At 45.1% G+C, this 19,374-nt stretch overlaps 1 protein-coding gene across 4 annotated transcripts in view; it reads right to left on the reverse strand.

The window, feature by feature from the left end:
- Positions 1–18,797, reverse strand: part of DGKD (diacylglycerol kinase delta) — a 59,704-nt gene extending 40,907 nt beyond the window's left edge. For 2 of the 4 annotated variants that reach the window (XM_059479103.1, XM_059479102.1), the window contains exons 1-3: positions 4,759–4,979; positions 1,723–1,833; positions 967–1,047 (exon numbers count right to left, since the gene is read on the reverse strand). In XM_059479103.1, the coding sequence (XP_059335086.1) occupies positions 967–1,047; positions 1,723–1,833; positions 4,759–4,785 (219 nt within the window). In that variant the 5' untranslated portion in view covers positions 4,786–4,979. Of the gene's footprint in view, positions 1–966; positions 1,048–1,722; positions 1,834–4,758; positions 4,980–17,090; positions 17,239–18,638 lie in introns of those variants that run through there. The other 2 variants (XM_059479104.1, XM_059479101.1) reach the window with 2 other exon arrangements.
- Positions 18,798–19,374: the final 577 nt, after the last annotated feature.

The following is a 19,374-nucleotide window of genomic DNA, read 5'->3' on the forward strand; positions in this document are numbered from 1 at the left end:
CTGCAAAGCTAAAACAGCTGCAAACAGAAAGGCCCTTTGGCAGCTGTTTAAAGCAGCACATCACTCCTGCTGCAGCACAAGGCACACTGCTCGATGTTGGTCGCCACCTTCAGGACCAGGAGGGATTCTTCCCTCCACCTGGACTGCTCCCTCCTTCACCTTGCCTTAGAGCAACACTTCCTTTCCACAGGCTCCTTCTCCTCTGTGTTGACCCGCTCAGCAGCTGTGTGGAGGTTTGCTGCTGTTCACCAGCTCAACACTCATCCTGCAGGGCTGATGTTACTGGCTTTTTTTTCTGCACACCAGGTGCTCCCCAAACTGGAGCTTGCAGAACACTTGCACCTTAGAAATACAATCATTTTTCCCCCTAGCTCCTGAGCCTGGAGAAAATGAAGCAGGGACACCATTGCATTTCCAGACTGCAACTACTTAGCACACATTCCACATCTGACGAGTATGTTGAACCAATCCCACAGTTATTTCTGTGCTATTTCTCTCTGTTCCTCCTTTTGCTTTTCCACTATATATAGCAGGCATATATAAACACACACACAGACACACACAAATAAAGTCAGAGAAAGAAGTTTACATATTTTAATGCCTATGGGAAAAACGAAATTCCTTTAGCAAGATCTCCAGCACGAACATCACCTCTAACTCCCCCAGCAGAACTGATTTTTCTGTCCCACTGTGCAAACAGGTTCTATCAAACACTCTTAGCTTACAGGGAAGCAAATCCCTGAATGCCAAGTCTTAGCACAATACACAGTAACCTAAGGTACTTCCCTGAGGTAATTTCCCATGTGCACAAATATGAGTTATCATATAGTAAAGAAAAGTAAGCTTATTATTTATTTTTCATGAAAGATGCTGTGAAGATTATTCAGGTGTTTTTCAGCTCTGCAAAAGAGATGGGATGTGGGGAAAAGATGGAAGAAGAACGGAAAATAATGCAAAAAGTCCTACCGTGAAGCTGTTGTTGACATTCTTTGTGCTGGATTCTGCCACACTGGCATCTGTCAGATCCACCTCATCAAAAATAATGGACTGTAAAGAAAAAAATCAAAATCTCAATAAATTATTGAGTCCAATGTATAAGCAAGCAGACTCAAAGGGAGTCTGCCTAGCACGCTCCATATCATAGCCTTTTATGACTTGAAGGAAAGACACAGCACCCCAACAACATCAAGGACCTGGAAGTCTAGTTCCACACACTGGAGATCACTCTGGCCTGTCTTCAGACAGTGAATACAATGGCTTTATTTTTATTAAAGGATAATTTTAAAAGAACACCAGATAACTGTAGGTTTTGTTCTTGTGAAAGGAGACAGTTTTATATCTAGTTGACTATCAGCATACTAAACCAGAGGCATAGCAGCTCTGATTTGATAAATTCTAGCCTTGCTTGTCTACTGCACCTTCTCTTTTCATTTGTATTCTCTTCCTTCTATTGATTTAGAGTCCATTCCCTAATAACATGCACCAAAGGGAGAAAAAATATGGAAAAATCAGTATCACAGGTCTGCATGATGCTGCACTTCAAAACCAAGTATTCCCAAGTGTGAGGCAAAATGCAGGGATCTTCTAGTAGCTACAAAGCCTGAAGACCAGTGCCTAAAGAGCTCATTTCTCTGCTGAGGGCTGCCTCCCCACTGACACCCATCTGCCTCCAAAGCCCCTCTACTGACTTCCTTGGCCTCACAGGTACTGTCAGGACCTTACCTTAGCAGTTTTTGCATAGTAGAGCGTTCGTCCTCGCAGTTTAAAGTATCGTCTCTTCCAGCGCTGGAAGGAGCTGGTCTGTTTCATCAGCATCCCCTCTTTTATGACAGTCTACAAAAGCATCAGAGAGAGCAGTGAACCATAGGTTTTACTGACAGGCACGTTTGCTGCTTCCCCAGCACACACGCGTAGGAACAACTGGAGCTGGAGACCAATAACCTCAGTGCCCTCTGCTGGAAGCGTTTCACTGATTCATTCAGCAAAACCGAGCAGCCTTCACAAGATAAAACTTTCATGAACAAACAACCCACACTGTGGTGAGGTTTCACCCTTGTCTCCAGCACTATCACGATACCAAAGAAGATAAATAACTTAAAACTGAATGAGCATTTCAAATCTAACAGTGATTTGGGGAGTGTAACAGTTAAACTCACCAAGGTCGGATTTCAATCACAGGTAATTGCACCTTTCATTTAATTGGAATCTGATTACCAGCACAAACACACCCAGGATATCTGTCTCTACCTCCAGCTTGTAACCAGCATCTACCTGGCACAGAGGGGGCAAGCTACAAGCCCAGGGGGTGAAGAGTGAAATCAGAGCAAAGAAGGAGCTATATCCAACATCAGCATTTGGTATTCTTCAGATAGTCTTGGCCCTGCTTCGGTACTCTCTGGCCAGCTGCCATTTCCCAGGGCCGTAGTGCCAAAACTGTCTATGCACACTGACTTTTTTTCTTTAACTGCTTTATAACTAGACTGACATACCAGCATACACAGGCTTGTATGCTCATTCATATACTGTGCATATGTGGGGGTATGGATTTAATCCACATGTATTTCATTCAGGTTTTAATACCAACAGCTACATGAAAATAATCTCAAAAACTGCAGCTCAGAGAGACTAAAGGCAAAAAAGTCAGGGCTGGATGTCCAATCCCAAATTCCTGATTGTAAATACTGCCTAGGAGCTACAAGCATTGCTATGTCATGCCTTGGTACCTCAAGAAACCTTCTTCTCTCCCCAGGAGAGTTGCAGGAACCTACTTCTTGCCAAGAGAGCCCAACGTGATAAATACCCAGTAAAGCACAGGACACAAATGGTGTGACAATCTTGTAAGACAGGTTACTCTGTATCTTGGTGCCAGGAAAATGACATAGCTTTAACATACCAGAGGTCTCAGTGGAATTCAGGTTTGTAACAGTCAGGTCGCTGATAAGAATCAATTCACAAACAGCACCAAATGGACACAGCCAAGCTACTACAGCACACAAAATAAATACTCTGATCCACAGGGTTTAGTTCATGTTAGAACTCCTTTCCAAGGCATTAAACTTGTTTTTAAAATGCTATATATATATTTCTAATGTGTGCCCTTTAGTTTTTGGAACAGCTGCAGATTTTGATATGTTCCACATACACTGGCCCTTGCCAAGCTCAAAGCTTCCTCAAAAACCACTTTGAAAAAAACACTGACTATAAGGAGAAACATCCGTCTGACAATGTATGCTTCTCTTTTGCTAGACTGAGCTATCCTCAAACTGGCCTGAGAGATCACAGGGTCTGGACCAGCATGGTGAAGCTTCTACTCACAAATCAGCTGGGAAAGAGCAGGCTGCACATTCCACCAGATCCTGAAGAGAGCTGTCGGATATAGAACCCACTACAATCTTACTCCACTGTGTTGGGAAATAGAAAGGGAGGAGAGCTGTCCTGTCTCCTAGAAGAACAGCATCTACCTTGAATGCTGGACCCTGGCCTGCTCCAAGGGTAGCAAATCCTAAGCCTCAATCCCCTCCCAGTGGTCTGTTTCACAAAGCCACCTGCACAGTGGAAGAAATATCTGCCAGTGCTCAGGCAAACACCAGATTAGTGTGCCTGAAGCAGGCACACCAGGAATTGCCAAACTCCACAGAACTTCCAGTAGAATGAAAAGATAAAACAAAAACACACAATTGAGGACTAAGCTCCTATAAAAAATGGCTGTTTCCCACACCAGCTCCCCACAGCTCTGAAGCAGTCACTGAAAGGCATCCTGGCACTCATTTTCACACATGAGGACACAGTAGCAGGAATACACTCCACGAAGCCATAAAGCATCTAGGATTGGCTTTAGGGTCTAAAAGTTGAACACAACATAGCAAAACCCAGAAACAAAATGCTAAACCACCTCTGAGCCGGTGTTATGCAAAGAATCCAAAATTCAGACATTATCTCAGCTGAAGCTTCAGCACAAGAGAAAACAGAGTGCAAAGACTGACCAAACAGCATCCCTCACTGAAACAACCCTGCAGGCAAGGCCAGAGCTGAAGGCACTCATCTGGAACCCAGAAAGATGCATTCATGCTCCTACTCTGCCATGGACTTTTTATGAGCTCCCAATAAAGCAATTTTCACTCTGTGTGTCTCCATCTGTCAAGTAGAACAAACACCATTCACCAGTTCTGTGGAAACCCACTAAAATATATATTTCTCTCACAAGTTATTTTAACCTCCAGCACCTGAGTATCAAAGAGAAATGTAAAGTACCAGCATCCAAATACCACACTAAAGAAATCACACATTTCTGCAGCTCATTTTTTTACAGGGAAGAAAATGGGAAAGTGGCAAGAGATTTTCCAGCTTAAGACAGAAACATGGAGTGACTTTTGCATTCCCTGGAAAAAAACACATATAAATAAAAAATGAGATGAAGAAAGCAGCTACTGAACTCTGCAAAGCCCTGAACCAAAATCAGAGAAGAACTAAAAATCCTGGGGAAGACTCCTTGGATGAAAAGCCCGAAGATATCATGTCAGCCAGGAGGCTGATCAAAAAACAGCAACTTGCAAGAGGAGATTTCAGAGCTCTGTTGCTATGCTTATTTACAGCTATGGTTAAACTGGGGTCAGCCAGAGCCCTTATGCACCCCAGGCTCAGCATCACAAACTCTTGCCCAGCCCACCAGCACAGCAACTCTCAGCAAAACAATGCCTCTGCTTTCCCTCTGCTCCCACAGCTCCCGCCTGCTCCCTCACCTCAGCTGGGCTCACTCACCTCTGCACGAGACGTGCATTCCTCCATTCCTCTTTTAAACCCTCTTTTTTTTTTTTTTTTACCAAAATGAAACACTTGCAGAGGTCACCTTGCCCCGCTGGAAGCGGCAGTTCCTGTCATAGCCGGGCTCTATCTATAGAAAACCTCAGAGCTCCCCAGCTCAGACATGAAAGGCCAGAGCAGGAGCACTCCTGCTCACACAAACACGCCTCTGCCTCAGCGCTGCCCATCTCTGCACGAGAGCAGCCCGGCTATTTATAGACACTCACTTCAGCACAGTTTGGTGGGTTTGGGCGGAAAGGGCCAGAGATAAGATCAAGATGACTTTATAAAATGATGTAGACATCACTGCCTTTCTCTTCCTCTATTCTGACTTTACAGCCAAAGGACTTGTTACTTGCAGAGGAATGCAGCTGCAGAAAATGAACTGGGGAAAGGACATGACTGCAAAGTGACACCAATGAAATTAAAGGGGGGAGGTGAACAGCTACTTCTGCTCCCCAGGCTCTCTGCAGATTTTTAATTGAAGATCTACTCTGATCAGATTACCGGGCAGGTAATTCATCAAGATAAAAGTGAAATTGCTTCTCCCATAATGAAAAGAGAGTGTTAAATCTATTTTTAGTATCATATATTGGATCCTACGGGAAAAGCTACTGCCCTGAAACACTATGAGGATGCACATATAATTATGTGCATCCTATCCAGGATAAATACTAAAATTGTTTGCAATGGAACTATGCAGACTATTTTCTATCCAGCTGAGTCCCTTTCCAGTGTGGTGTCCTGTAGCATGGCATTCCATGGGCAGATAACACTATGAAAAAATGAATTATCACTTTGGATCAAGCATAAAATGATGTGATACTGGTTTCAACACTGACCCCTTTTATCATATTGCAAGTCAGTGTCAAAACAGTTACCGAAGAAACTGACAATTTAAAACAACACTGCACATAGCAGAGTGTCTTAGGAAATCTGAAACGAACAAGATTAGATAACTGAAAGGCAAGGCCTAGGAAATTTCTAACATTTTAGTATTTATCTTTGGCCTTGAAGAACAGCAACTTCCTGCAGAAAAAAATTCAGTTTATGGCAAGCAATACACAACCCTTCCCCCAGCTCATCCCCTTTCAAAACTTGACATTTAGGAAGAGCAATAATATGTTCTCAGGTTTCTCCTGTCAAAATGGGTGCAGGGTGCAGGCCTAATCCTGAAATGACAAAAGAAAAGTTTTGCCACTGACCTCAACAGGAATGGTTTCAAACAACTCAGAGGACTTAAAAAAAGAACTAGAAAGAAAGAGAGCCTTGTGCTTCACTGTTTCCCCTTCCGGCCTTGCAAGAACAAGAAGCCAAAAGATTAACAGGAGCTGTTCAGAAAACCAACAAGACACAGTTGTGTTTTTGGCAGCACTGCTCATCTGAGGTGTCTCTGCACCCAGTAACCCTGTCAGGTGGTCAGAGACAGCCTACACAGATTAAGTGCTTTCTACGCTGACAAAATGAGTGATTCTACTAAAAGTTAGGAAGGACCACGTCAGATTTCAGCTCCTTTCAGATTACATCCCTTGTTCTCCTGCACATAGTAGCGCTCACCAAGTGAAATGCAGGAGCAGACAATCTCTTCCTGAAGCTTAAACCCATTGCCCCATTTGGAAGTAGGGCTCTTGATAAAACTGATTTCCTAATCTGGAAAACAAGCCCCATTAGCCAGACTGAGGGTGACTATCAAGCGTGTCCAGCTGTCAGGCTGGCAAGTGTCCCTCGGCATAGGGAGGCTCCAAACCATGTCTGATAGAGACAGAGGAACAATGCAACTCATTTCACTGCTGAGATCATAACATATTCTTAGGGGCAGTTACTCAGTGCAGCATATCAAAAACAAGAATTAGGCTTCAGTGACACATCTTTCCAATGCAGAAAAAGAACTATGTACAAGGTAACAGCACAAAGCTATCTAAATAGCAACTAAAGAATCCCAAACCTGAAGCCCCCAGCATGTGGATTTCTCTGTTTATCATGTATCTCCAGAATGTAAAAACTTTAGGACACACATTGTTTCTATTTGTATGCACCACAAAATACTGATGCCAAACAACAAATAATTGACTAAACAAAGCACTAAATGCAGGGAGGAAAAAAAACAAAATGCAAAAGTATATGCGGAACTGGGCTATCTTTATAGATGCTTACTAGGCAATTTTAGAGGCAGCTGAACCCCAGGGACCAAACAACCTCATCTAGTCACTGATTTTGAGTAAGTCATGGCAAAAACGATAGGAGTACGTCTGCAGGCACTTAAACATGGCCATGCCATGCTAGGGCAGTACATATCTGAGTGCTGTACCTTGTGGTTTTAGTAGATTGTGTAATAAAAAGCTCTCGGTGGTCATAAACATGAAACAAATTAATATTTAGAAATCAAATTAAACACAGTAAATCCAACAAAGAAACTACAGGAATAAATCTAACCAACCCCATAGAATAAGACATGAAATGTCAAAGGGTAGGGGTTAACAAGCTAATCTGAGAGCAACATCCTTCCACCAGACAGTGGTCACACCCTGGAAATGAACTCTAGGAAGCTTGGAGGGGGGGAAATCTGGATCAGTAAAGCAATTCTAACAATGGGACACACAGCTATACAGATCTATAGGGGAGCACAAGGTAATTACAGGTTGCATAGTCTTGTCTGGAAATTCTACTTGAAAAAGTGAAAATTGCATTCAGATTTCTTTCACTGGTATCAAAAGAGCAAGACATTATGAGAACTCACTGCAAAAAAAGGACTCCACAAGAGGAGAAAAAGAAAAATAAATCAGAGCTGGAATCAAATGTCAAAATAGAAGGTGGGGCAGTGAGTCAGAGGCCCACTAACAGAAGCTGAGCACTACAGCTGAGGAAGGGGTTACAGTACAGACCTTTGTAAAGCCACACGGGAAAGCCTAAGAAAACTCTCCTAACAACCATCCTCCCAATTCTCCTCTGTTGTAACCTCCAGCCCTGCTGAATGAGCTGAACTCAGCAGTGAGAGACTGAGGCAAGCACAGCTGACAGCCCTCCTACAGCCTCCCTGCAACTCCTGAGACAGCAGAATCCAGGGCACAGCAACCTGTCCATGGAGCAGCTGAGATGCCACTGAAAGAGGCAATGCAAGCTCATTCCCCAGATCCACAGTAAAATATAGAAGTTGGTATCAAATAAATACTGAAAAAGCTTTATATTGCCTTGGCACAGATAAATGGTCAAACACTTCATTCTTCATTAGTTAACACTGCAGCCAATAAACAAAGAACAGGTCTTTGAACCAGCTTCTTTCAATACAGGTTCAGCTGCTACTCTTATGAATGGCTCTCCTAAAAGGGATGCACAGTCACAGACCTAAAGTGAACAAATTACCAAATGAAAAACAATTTGAGAGCACACAAAAGTGTATATGGGGAAGGAAATACAACATATAGCAAATCAATTCACAGCTCCTTGGTAAAATGAGCTCTGTCAGAGAGCTCCAAGAAAATACTAAAACAGATGAATATTCTGGTCAGCTACCTAGAAGGGAGAATGAAAAACACACCAATACACTGATGCAGGATGAGTTAGGAGCTGGATAACTCCTGGCACACTAACTGCTTAAGCCTCAGGACGCTTTCCATAGGCTCCCAGCATCCTTCCCAAACACATTTATCACAAGAGGGAAACTGAGCACAAAATGCCAGTCAAACCATAGCAAAGATGGAAGATAAGGGCTCAAACCCATCCACAAGGATAACTAAAGTCAAAAAGGCAACAGTTTAATAGCTACCTGAATATTCTGGAATGGAATAAATTTGTAAATTTGTACTAATTAAATGTGAACTTTGTACATTTAAGGACAAACATGAAAAGTTTGACTGTTATTTTTTTCTACCATCTAAAATTATATATACATGACTACATCCCTTCCTTGGGCATTTCCCTATACACAAAGAATGTCAAAACTTGCTCCCTGCTGTAAAACTTTCTTAGACATGCCTGTCACAAGCTATGCACCAGCACCACAGAATCCCCTGCCTGAACTCAGAAGCAGGTGGCTCTTCTGCTGAGGCACAGCAATAGAACCTCATTTGGAATCACAGCTTGTACACAGAACCCTCTAATGCTGCACCTGTCCCCCCACAGCTTCAGTCACACTCTTACTCATTCAGAGAGACAAGTTACTACCAAAAAACCATGTCTAAGCCCCCCCATCCACTTCAGCAGTAGGAAGAGGAGCCAGGCACTCACCATAGCGGGCTGTCAGGGCCATTGGACATGCGAGTACCAGGCTGGGGAGTGCAACCAGAGCACACACACACAACCAGCATGAGCCCAGAGCAGTGAATGTATGGGAAAGCACATGCAGAATACAGCTGGGGATCTCATCCTACACTCACAACCACCCATCCTTCCCACAGCGCTCAACGTCATGGAGACCTTGGCTGAGTAGGAAGGAAAAGTCAGCAGAAAGTACCAGTAAGAGAACTTCAGGATATGGGAAAGTGAAAGTTATACCTTGATGAGGAAAACTGAGTTCTTTGCCCTCCTTGTGCTCAGGAGGCAGAAAGAAAGACAGCCTCCTCCCACTGTGTCTGGATTCCCATCACCTCTGCTACTGAATTCTGCTAGGAGCCTTGTTAGGGACTGGCAGATGCAGAGCCAAATCCTCATCCTTTTACTTCAACTGGTATTTAAATAGGATGACAGCAGAAAGCAGCTTTTGGCCATCAGCCATTTAATTAATACTTAGGTATCTTAGAATTTATTTTTATCTCATCTGTAACAACTGTCGTAATCAGATTTTCCATATTTATGTATTAAACAACCTATGCTTTTAAGTTTTTTTTTCCTCATCTATTTAACATAGTTTTTAAAGGATACTGCAAAGTTTTAATTTGTTTTTCCACTTCCCTTCCCCTGTTTTAATGTCCTGCAAATACCTCTGACCATGCCAAAGACTTCTTGATCAGCAGCAGCAACAACAAAAAAGATGAGCACAGCCCTGGGAACATCATTTTGCTAACTTTCAGCTGAACAGAACAGAAGGGGTTGGTGTGAGTTCCCAGAATACTGATTTTAATAAAACCTCAGTGATAGATCTACACATTCCAGACAGTGCTCTGCCCTGCCACAGCTGAGAGCAGTTCCAAGAGCAGGCAGCTCACCTTCCCTGTTCTATCAGACACATTTCTGTTGTTCAAAGACCACTGAAGGCAGCTGTCCCACAGAGTGAGACATTACCTGGAGCTTGCATCACCTGCCTAAGTCCCCAGGCCTGGGGATGCCCTGGGTGACTTCTTGCATTTGACACAACTATGTACCTACACTCTCCCTATAGGACACTGCAGGTGGCATCACCTTTCCTCACTAGAAAATTACATGGATAAATTTATTAAAGCGTACAAGTATCAAGTGCAATGTGCTCAATATAAGCATTATGTGATTAAGAGGGCATTTTCTTTCTCAAAAAAGGCAAACCACAACATCAGAACAGTGATCAGATGTAAAACTTTTCAACTTAACAACAAAATGGTGAGGAAACAAAAAGTTCTCCTATAAAACCAAATGAAGCAATCCTGTAACAATGAATTGCCTAATTGAAGTGGTAATGTTGCAGCCATCAAGCCAACCTTTTCCTCTTTGGATGAGAGGAGGGCAGCCAGCTTTAGACCGCCTCCTCCTCCTCCATGTAAGTGCTCTCATGTCCAGGAGTGGTCCAGGGCCTGCACACTGCAAGCTCCAGACCCCGTGGAAGCCCTGCCCTGCTGCTGCAAAGGTGCAGCACTACTGAACAGGGCATGCACTATAAGCTCATTACTTTCTGAAGTGTTTTATATAAAACGTGTGAGGAAGGACCACAAACCATAGGAGCTGCTGTGGAACAGTGCTGCTGCCCCAGCTACCCCTGGATGACCATTCCACAGGGCTGCAGTACCAACAGAAGCACCTGAATATAAATTGTTAATGAAACAAGAAGCAATAACCACTTAGTGAAGAAAAGGCAGGGAAGAAACTGTTTCAGTGGAGATTTAATAAAATATTCTTTAAATAATGGTTGGTGCATTTGAGATCTTGAAAAAACATGTTCCAAGAGGAACACATGTTCACTTGGGACGTAGTGTGCTGTGAAATTTCCAGTGGTGCTGTGCCAATATCTAGGGTAAACCTTAAGATTTCCAGGAAGAGGGAAAGACTCTCTATATCTCATTTGTGCTTTCTCTTACATATAGGTATAGCTGCTATTTCAGAAAGAATCAGACTGGATTTGTAATTAATGAAGGTAAAGTTATGCAGGGTCTCACATGGTATACTGGATTTCCTCAACAGATAATCTGGAGATAGACATTTCAGAGTTTTCCTTGATAATCCTGTACTCCTCCAAAGGAAAAACACAATAATTTTCCTGTAACGAAAGGTTTTAGGTAAGGGAAAATACTCTAAATGTTTTAATTAAGTTTTATTTTTAAAAACCAAGCAATCAAACCAAAATATTCAATACCTATGGGGTTTTTTTCTCCAATTTTATTAGAGAATAATTAGAAGGCTGGAAATGTTTTAGTGACGTGGTCTAAGTAAATGCATGCTCTCAAAACATGCAAAAGTTTAATGTTAGCTCTTTAGTTCTTGGAACCTGATCTAAAGTTAGAAGGAATGAGAAACGCTTCAAGTGCGTGTGGTTTTGTGCTTTGTTTTGTTGTGCAGTGGGTTTTTTTAGTTTGGGTTTGTTGGCTTTTGTTGGTTTTTTTTTTTTTTTTTTTTTAACAAGGAAGTAACAGCTGTTGCTTTCATACAACATCCAAAACTCTCCAGCAGCAAGGCAAACTTACAGCACACCACTGGAAACAGTGCTGGGAGGCTTCCCAAATTGTGTCAAAAGAAGTGCACACAAAACAAAATGTATATTAAGGGACAGAAACATTCATACAGCCTAAAATCCTACCTGTGTCTTGGTGCTCAGAGAAGAAAATAGTGTGTTCATGCTGTGAATCCAAGAAAATTCATGTCCTTAAACCTGTGCTCAAAATGTTCGGTTTCAGTTCAATCACAAAAACTCCTTTTCAACAGTTCTCACTCTCTTTAGGTGAAGAGTTCCCAGTTTCTACCTGGGTTAATGCATAAACCACCACAATTTTTGACACATGAAGATCCTAAAACGTCCTCTTTCAGACAGCCTTTCAGAAGGCAGCAAAAAAAACATACAGACATTTCAATATGTTTTAGTGGAAGATGCCACTAAACCAGACAGAATATTAATTAAGTAATGAATTCCAGAAAACTTCTTCCTCATTTCTTGCTTATTTCTTTTACAATATTGCTTTACTTCTTATCATAATACTTCTTCCAATACTTGTATTTCAAACTAATAAACTTCCCCTTTTCTTCATTTTAATCTCAGGAAACCTTAAAACATTTACCCTCCAGAAATAAAAATTCCACTTCTTTACCTATAAAATGGACATTTTATCTAATAAGCAATACAAGAAGAAACAAAATGAGCTTTCTTCAGTTGCCCATGCTGCCCACCATATGTCTGAGGACTCAGTGTAGCACACTCTGGAAACCTGCACAAAAACCTGGAGAAACATTTTGCTTCACCCTGTTTTTCTGCCTTGATCCTGCAGGGTGGCTCCAAGACCTCAAGGCTACTGGTCAGAGAGAGAATCACAACTCCCCATAGCGCAAAAGGCATCACCTATATCTGGTACACAGCACAGCAAATGGAGATGTGCTAGTTCAGTACTGAACAGTCTGTCCACTGCAGCACAAAGCTCAACACCAGTTCAGCTGTGCTGCTTTTCAGGATATAAATGAACTTGACAATTCTCTGCTACCAGAGCCAGACAGCTTCCCAGAAAGTTCAGAGAGCTGCTCACCTCTGTTTGCAACTCCAGTGAGATAAACACCGCAAACTTGTCTTAATAAGTTCAAGGCAATGATAAATGCTTGTAAAACTGAAAATATTACAGAGAAATTGAAAGTAAACAGAACTTAGACTGAACTAGTCTAAACAAGAAGTTCTCCTGATGCCACCCAAGGACGCTGCTGAAATCCTGTCTGGTAAACAAACTGAGAGCTCAACATACCAAAGCTAGTAGGCTGGAAATCCCACAGAACTGATGAATGAAATGGGAAAATGGCCTGTTCATCCGCCCTCCAGCTTTCTGAGGGTTGTAATGTGAGGCTGCAAATGAAAGGTCAAGTTCAAAGGAAGAAGTACATTTCACTGTCAGAGCTCATAAAAGGTTTTGTGCTCCTTGGTTTCACACCCTCAGCTCCCAGGACCACGTTGGATATTCCTGTGCCTTGGTCCATGCTGAGTGACAATGAGATGACATTACCACTTCAGCTGGCTCCAGCTGAGGTCTCAGCACTGCTCAGGAGTGGGAGAAAGGTCCTGCTGCTGCCTCTCCTCACACACATCTTCCTTCTCTTAGTTAATTTCATCTCCTTCCTAAATCCTCTCCATTCAAAAATACATAATCTTAGCTGGCCAACAGTTTCTGCAGCTGCACCAACAGCAGCCTGAGACCAGAGAGGAGCTAAAAGCAGAGCACTCTGAGGCCTTATGCTGGTGCAAGTCTGTCAGGTCTGTCTGTCAGGTGGCTGATCAAGCACACAATTCAGCCTCTGCTTCTCAGCCAGCTGAGCAAGACCACTCACACTACCTGCTATACCTGATTGTGTGAGGCTTTATTCTTTCCCCATACTACTACTACTACTACTAATAATAATAATAATAATAATAATAAAGACTGCTAAACATGCTTTCCTTATACCTTCTTCTCTGCCTCAAAAATTCTTTCTAGCTAAAGGCAAGTAAGTCTGTTAGAACACAGTACTTCACTTTCCAAACACTGAGCCTTCCACTTCTCCTTCTCCTGCCCACTGCCCCACAGGGGACAGGTTTTTTAGCTGAAGGGATGTTACCTGTGATTTTCCTTTAGATCCTGAACATTAACACCTTAGTCCTTAAACATCCAAATGATTCCCCTTGCCCCACTACTATCACACCAAGCTGCTTCAGTCAAACACAGCTGGACAATTGTGGGGCTTTGAGACAAATCCACTGAAGTTCTATGGTCTTGCAAGCAAGCAGCTCTACTTTACAGCATTTCTTAGGAAAACAGATGGTAGGACAAGAAGGAAAACATACCTTCAAAGTGCTTCAACTGTGACAAGTAAATTCTGAGGAGTTCCAGGGGCACAACAGATTTCACACTCAAATTGTGATAACAGTAAGCTGCCATGGTGATTTAGCTGTACTTACAGGCATGGTCTTAAGCTAACTGCAGCAAAAGATGTGGTCAGAAGAGATTTATGTCCTCAGGCCATAGTAAAAGTCTGCTTGCATCTCTTACTGTCACTGACAGACCTGTCCAACAGCTTCTACAGTTTACAGTAGTCAGCACTCTATCATTCAACAGACAAATTCAGAATTAGGTCTGCCTTTACAAAGGAGGCAAGCTCCTCAAAGTCCCATCAAAACCATGATTACCCACAAAGTTGTCTTTGCTTCTTGCCCTGAGGGCAAGGAAATAGTATACAAGCAGCAGCATGCAGAAAAGGCAATGACAAACCAAAATGACATCAACAAGCAAGAGAACAAATCAATCCTGAATACCATAATACCTGGGCTTACTTGAAAAATTTGACATGATTTAGTCAAAGGTTTTTGGCAGGTTAACACAAGAAGGCTTAACAGTTGTAGACAATATCTGTTTATAATCCTTGTTCTTAATATGCTTATGCTTGCATATAGAAGTGGCTGGTTTTGTCTTTTTCCACACATGCTGACACCAGAAGCGATGTAAAACAGGGAAAATTATTAAGTAGGGACAGGAGGACGTGTTCTGCTATAGCCAAACAAAAATACAACCCAATGCACCTTTCACCGCAGCATCTCTAACATCTTGCTATAAGCAAGAACTCCCATTCTAGCAAAGTCTTTGTGTTGCTCTCAACACAAACACCACCATGGAGACAGACTATAGCATCTTTCCTTCCTTTTCACATAAGACCCCTGTCACAAATGGTGTTAAAAAATCCCAAGGTTCATCCAACCTCCAGCAAGCCAAATTCTTAATATTTAGCACTCTGGATACAGGAAAATCTCAAAAAGCTTATATTTTTTTCACAGCAGATTATCAGACTAGCTTAAACCACGTGGTGCTACAGCACAGCTGAGATCTGCTTGCTACAGAACACCAGCAGGTTTAGAGGGCTCCAAGGTTTCCTGGCGTCATCAAAAGAACCATCTCACAGCCCAGCCCCACAGTGCCCAGCCCAAGAAGCCCAAGGGGCAGTGCCAGCAGCACCTCACAGATGGAGGAAGCAGCCCCGCGCAGTCCTCACGTGCCACTGCACTCTGTCACAGGGCTTCCATAACTGGGACCAATGCAGCCAAACAATGATGCACAGCACAATGATGGCAGGTCCTGTGCTTGAAAGCAGGGCAAACCAGCCAGCATGAAAAATAGCCCTTTGAACAATGCTTCAGACACTGCACCATGCAGAGACATTTACTCTCCTTTGCTATGAGTACCAGAGAAGCAACACTGAGCTGCAGCACCAGTGCTGAGCGAGCTTTTGCATCCCCACAGCTGCAACGTGCTTGTCCATGCTGCAGATACAAGGTAAGCACAAGGCAGGTGATGACACAGTAACTAACCTGGTACTTCTAAGCAGAAACACATGACACAACAGTCCAAGAGTTACACAGGAGCTTAGTGGCTACAAAGAAAAATCATGCTGCTATAATAAAAAGAGTACAGAAAAGGGAAATTCTCTATGCATGGTTCACAGCTTAAAGTTGAAAGAAAACTTCACATATTCTTTTACAGTAACAATGCAGAAGAACTACAGTTTTGGTTGTAGCTGCAGAATGTTGTTACTGCCCATAAAAATGGTGTTATTCTTCCAGGATGAGCCACAGAGGGATAAAATATGACTGGGCCAAGGGAACCTGGGTGGAAAGGACTGTTACCTTACCAGGAGGGCAAAGCAGGACAGACAAAGCTGGGAACAAAGACTAACCAGATCTAAGATCCCTGCTTGACCAGACAGAAAGCTAAACATTGCTATTTGGCTACAGCAAGGTAAAACAGCAGTGCGAGATGGGGAAAATTAGGATGCACAAAAAGGATGGGAAGATGCTGAGGGAGGCACCACTCAATGACTGCAGGGAATAATGAGGGCTGCACCTTCCAGAGCAGAGCTCTGAATATGAGACAGTGACTTGTGGCAAGTACAACAGGACCATGGAGGAGGGAGGTGCTAGAAAGTGATAACAGAACACTGTGACAGGGAGCTATGGCTGGGATGTGCAGAGGTTCTCAAGGCATGGGGATGTGAGGAAGGAGCCCATGGCAACTGTGACATGAGGAAAAAAGGGGAGATGCAGCTTCATGAGGTGAGGATGCTCCTGAGGATTCAAATACCAGGTAAATGGAGCAGCACCAGGGAGTAGGAGCCCAAATCTGACCTCAATGACTCCAATAAAATTACAGAGAAAGAGGGTAAGAAAGGAAAGAAGACAGACGGGGTCCTGCTTAGCCTGGGCACACTGCTCACTGAGCTGGGTAAAGCTCCCTGGGAGGTCTGAACCTGGGCCCTGGGAAGAAGGTGGCCTAAGCTGGGCTGCTGGGGACGGGAACTGGAGCGTTCAGAGAGGCACCGGGGGCAGCTCCAGGAGCCCCTGAGGGCAGTTTGTGGGGCACTGGCAGACTCTGAAGGGCATTTAGGGGGCAGCTGTTAACGGGCACCTGAGAAACAGTTCATTATGGGGATCCCTGAGGGGCAGTTCGGGGTTCACAGGTGCCTGGGAAGCTGTAGGGGCTGTTGTCAGGGGGTCTCTGCAGTGGGGGTTGAGGGTCGCCGGCAGAACCCGGAGGGATGGTTGGGCTGTCACCGAAAACGACGAAATAAACCTTTCTAACACAGACAATATTTGTTACAATTAAAGATTTTCCAGCCAACAGGGGGAAAGGGGGAAATGGCCCAGTCCCTGAGGGGCGCCTTGGCGGATGTGAGGTGGTCACAAGCAGACCCCTGAGGGGTCGTTGTGAGGGGAGAGGAGTGGGATGTGAGGGGGATCGCCGGCAGCTCCCTGAGGGACGGGCTCGGTGGCAGGCCCCAGGGGAAAGCTTCGGGGGTCTCTGGCAACTCCCAAAGCGGCGGCCCGGGCTGGCAGAGGCACGGACCGTGCCGGGCGGGAGGGAGAGGCGGCGGCACCGAGCGTAACGCGGAGGCAGCGCCGGCCGCAGCGCCGCCAGGACCCCGAGGCCCTGCCCGCGGCCCCCTCCCGCCGCACGCACCTTCTGGCGGATCTGCCCGGACGTCGAGACTTTGCGGATGAGCTTCTGCAGGGAGCCGGGCTCCTGCTCCGGCTCGCTGTCCGACGACTCCTCGGGCGCGGCGCCGGCGGCCGGCTCTGGCTGTGTCGGCTCAGCCCCCGCCGCCGCCATGCTGCACGGACCGGCGGCGCGCCCGGCGCCCCCTACCGGCCTCGCGCGCGCGGCGCCCCCCAGCGGCGGCCGCGTCACATGGCGCGGCCGAGGGGCGGGAGGGGCCGGGGCGGGGAAGGGCCGGGCCGCCGTAGCGGGACGGTCGCGGCCGCCCTGCCCCTCCGCGGCTCCCTGCGACCGCCCGAGCGCCGATCGCAAGGGCCCGGCCGTAGCTCCTTGAAGCCTGGACAAAGGTGTTCAGCCCAGCCCTCCCCGCTGAGGCGAGCCCGACAGCCAAGACCGCGGTCCCCATTCCTTCCCATTCTTCGTGGCTACTGCAGCACAGAATCACAGAGTTACTCGGGTTGGAAAAGACCTCTGACATCATCGAGTCCGACCCATAACCAAACACCATGTTATCAACCAGACCACAGGACTGGGTGCCACATTCCGTCATTCCTCGAACACACCACCACCTCCCTGCACAGCCCCTCCCAAAGCTCTTCCCGTGCCCCCGGGATTTCATGAAATGCTGCGAGCACACCCTGCTGCCCAGGCTCCACCTGCCCAGCAGCCCCCGTCCCGAAGGGCCCTTCAGGGGCGCTGAGGCCCGGCCGAGCTCGCAGCACCCCCGGCCCGGTCCGGCCCCACTCCATTGGCAGTGTCCAGGTAATTTCCTCCCACCTCTCCAACACCCATCAGCCATGGGCAGTGCACAGTGCTCCTGCTGGGATAACACGGAGATGTGTGAGGGGAAAGCGTCTGTCACGAAACCCGTCCTGTCATGTATCTGCTCTGAACTGTCTTCAAACACAGCGGGTCCAGAGATGCCATCGTTCCCGGAGCGCATCCCTCCTCTCCGGGAGCTGGCGAGCTCTTTGCAAACAGAGTCCCGCCACATCAATGCCGCGGAGTCAGGAAATTGGATCTGCTCTGCCCCAGCGGTAAACAGGAGGAGCAGGCCACAGGTCTGACTCGGTAGATCAACATAACACCAGAACCAGAAGAAAGGGAAGATAAAAGGCAAACAGTTCTGGCTAGAGACCGATTTTCTGCTGACAGAAGTCAGCATCTGCTGGCTGAAGGGCCAGAGAAAAGTCCAGCTTGTCCTGCAGGACAGGGAAAACTCCCCTTCTCTCTGAGTAAATGACCAGCATGAGCTGAACAAATAGCATCTCAAAGTGCTTTCCCAAGCCCGGACAAAAGAACAGATTTAATAACCATTAACAACCATTTCCTCCCCACTGCACAATAGAGTGCACTGTGATTTTGTCCCACTTAGCTTAGAGAAGTCATCACCACAGCTGAATTTAAGAGGAAGGCAGGCAGCAACAGAGGCCCCTCACAACGCTGACATATAATAAATTTTAAAAATAATAAAAATAATCAGATATCTGAGTTTACTGGTCCCATACTTACAGGTCTAGTAGCCAGAAACGCTGAAGGAAACACCTTTGTGGAGAAAGATACACTTTGAAGTAAGACCTGTTCCCCTCCTTCTCTTAGATCTTTAAAGGATTTTCTGAACTCCTGCTCTCCAAGACCAGCATATTCACAACAAGTGATTTCTTCAACCTTACTGTATCTTCTATGTGTTCTCGAGCCACCAACAAATTAGTAATAAAAATACCAGGGAAAATCCCCAGACATCCAGGTGCAAATGCCCGACCCTCCCCCAAAGCTGAAATCACACAGAAATTATCCTGATCACAAACACCTGGAACTGGCCGGGTTCTTTAGCAGCAAAGCACCCAGTGCAGAGCATACATTGTGCCTCTTGCAATTCAAGCCGAGGTGAGACACCTGTGACTAATGGACAGCACTGAGGAACAGGTGTGTTAGCGGAAAGCACTGATGGAACTCTGAAGTCAGCTGTGGTCTTAATTAACTGCTTCCAGCATCTTAATCAAGAGCAGTTTACAGAAGCAAACAGATATAAGTGTGAAGGTTTTAATTCTATTTTCCAGAGTGTAGGGTGGGTAACGTAAGTCTATATTAATAAATATGGGCCCTGCATTCAGACTTTCCAGGGAAATTTAAACCAGGGACACTGAAAAGCAGATTTAAAGCAAAAATGAGAAAAACAAAACACCAGTTGTTTTACACGCAAAATGTAATTAGCTGATGCAACTCACTTCAGCAAAAACTTACATGA

Source organism: Ammospiza nelsoni, chromosome 10, assembly GCF_027579445.1.
Source record: "Ammospiza nelsoni isolate bAmmNel1 chromosome 10, bAmmNel1.pri, whole genome shotgun sequence".
NCBI classification, from domain to species: Eukaryota; Metazoa; Chordata; class Aves; order Passeriformes; family Passerellidae; genus Ammospiza; species Ammospiza nelsoni.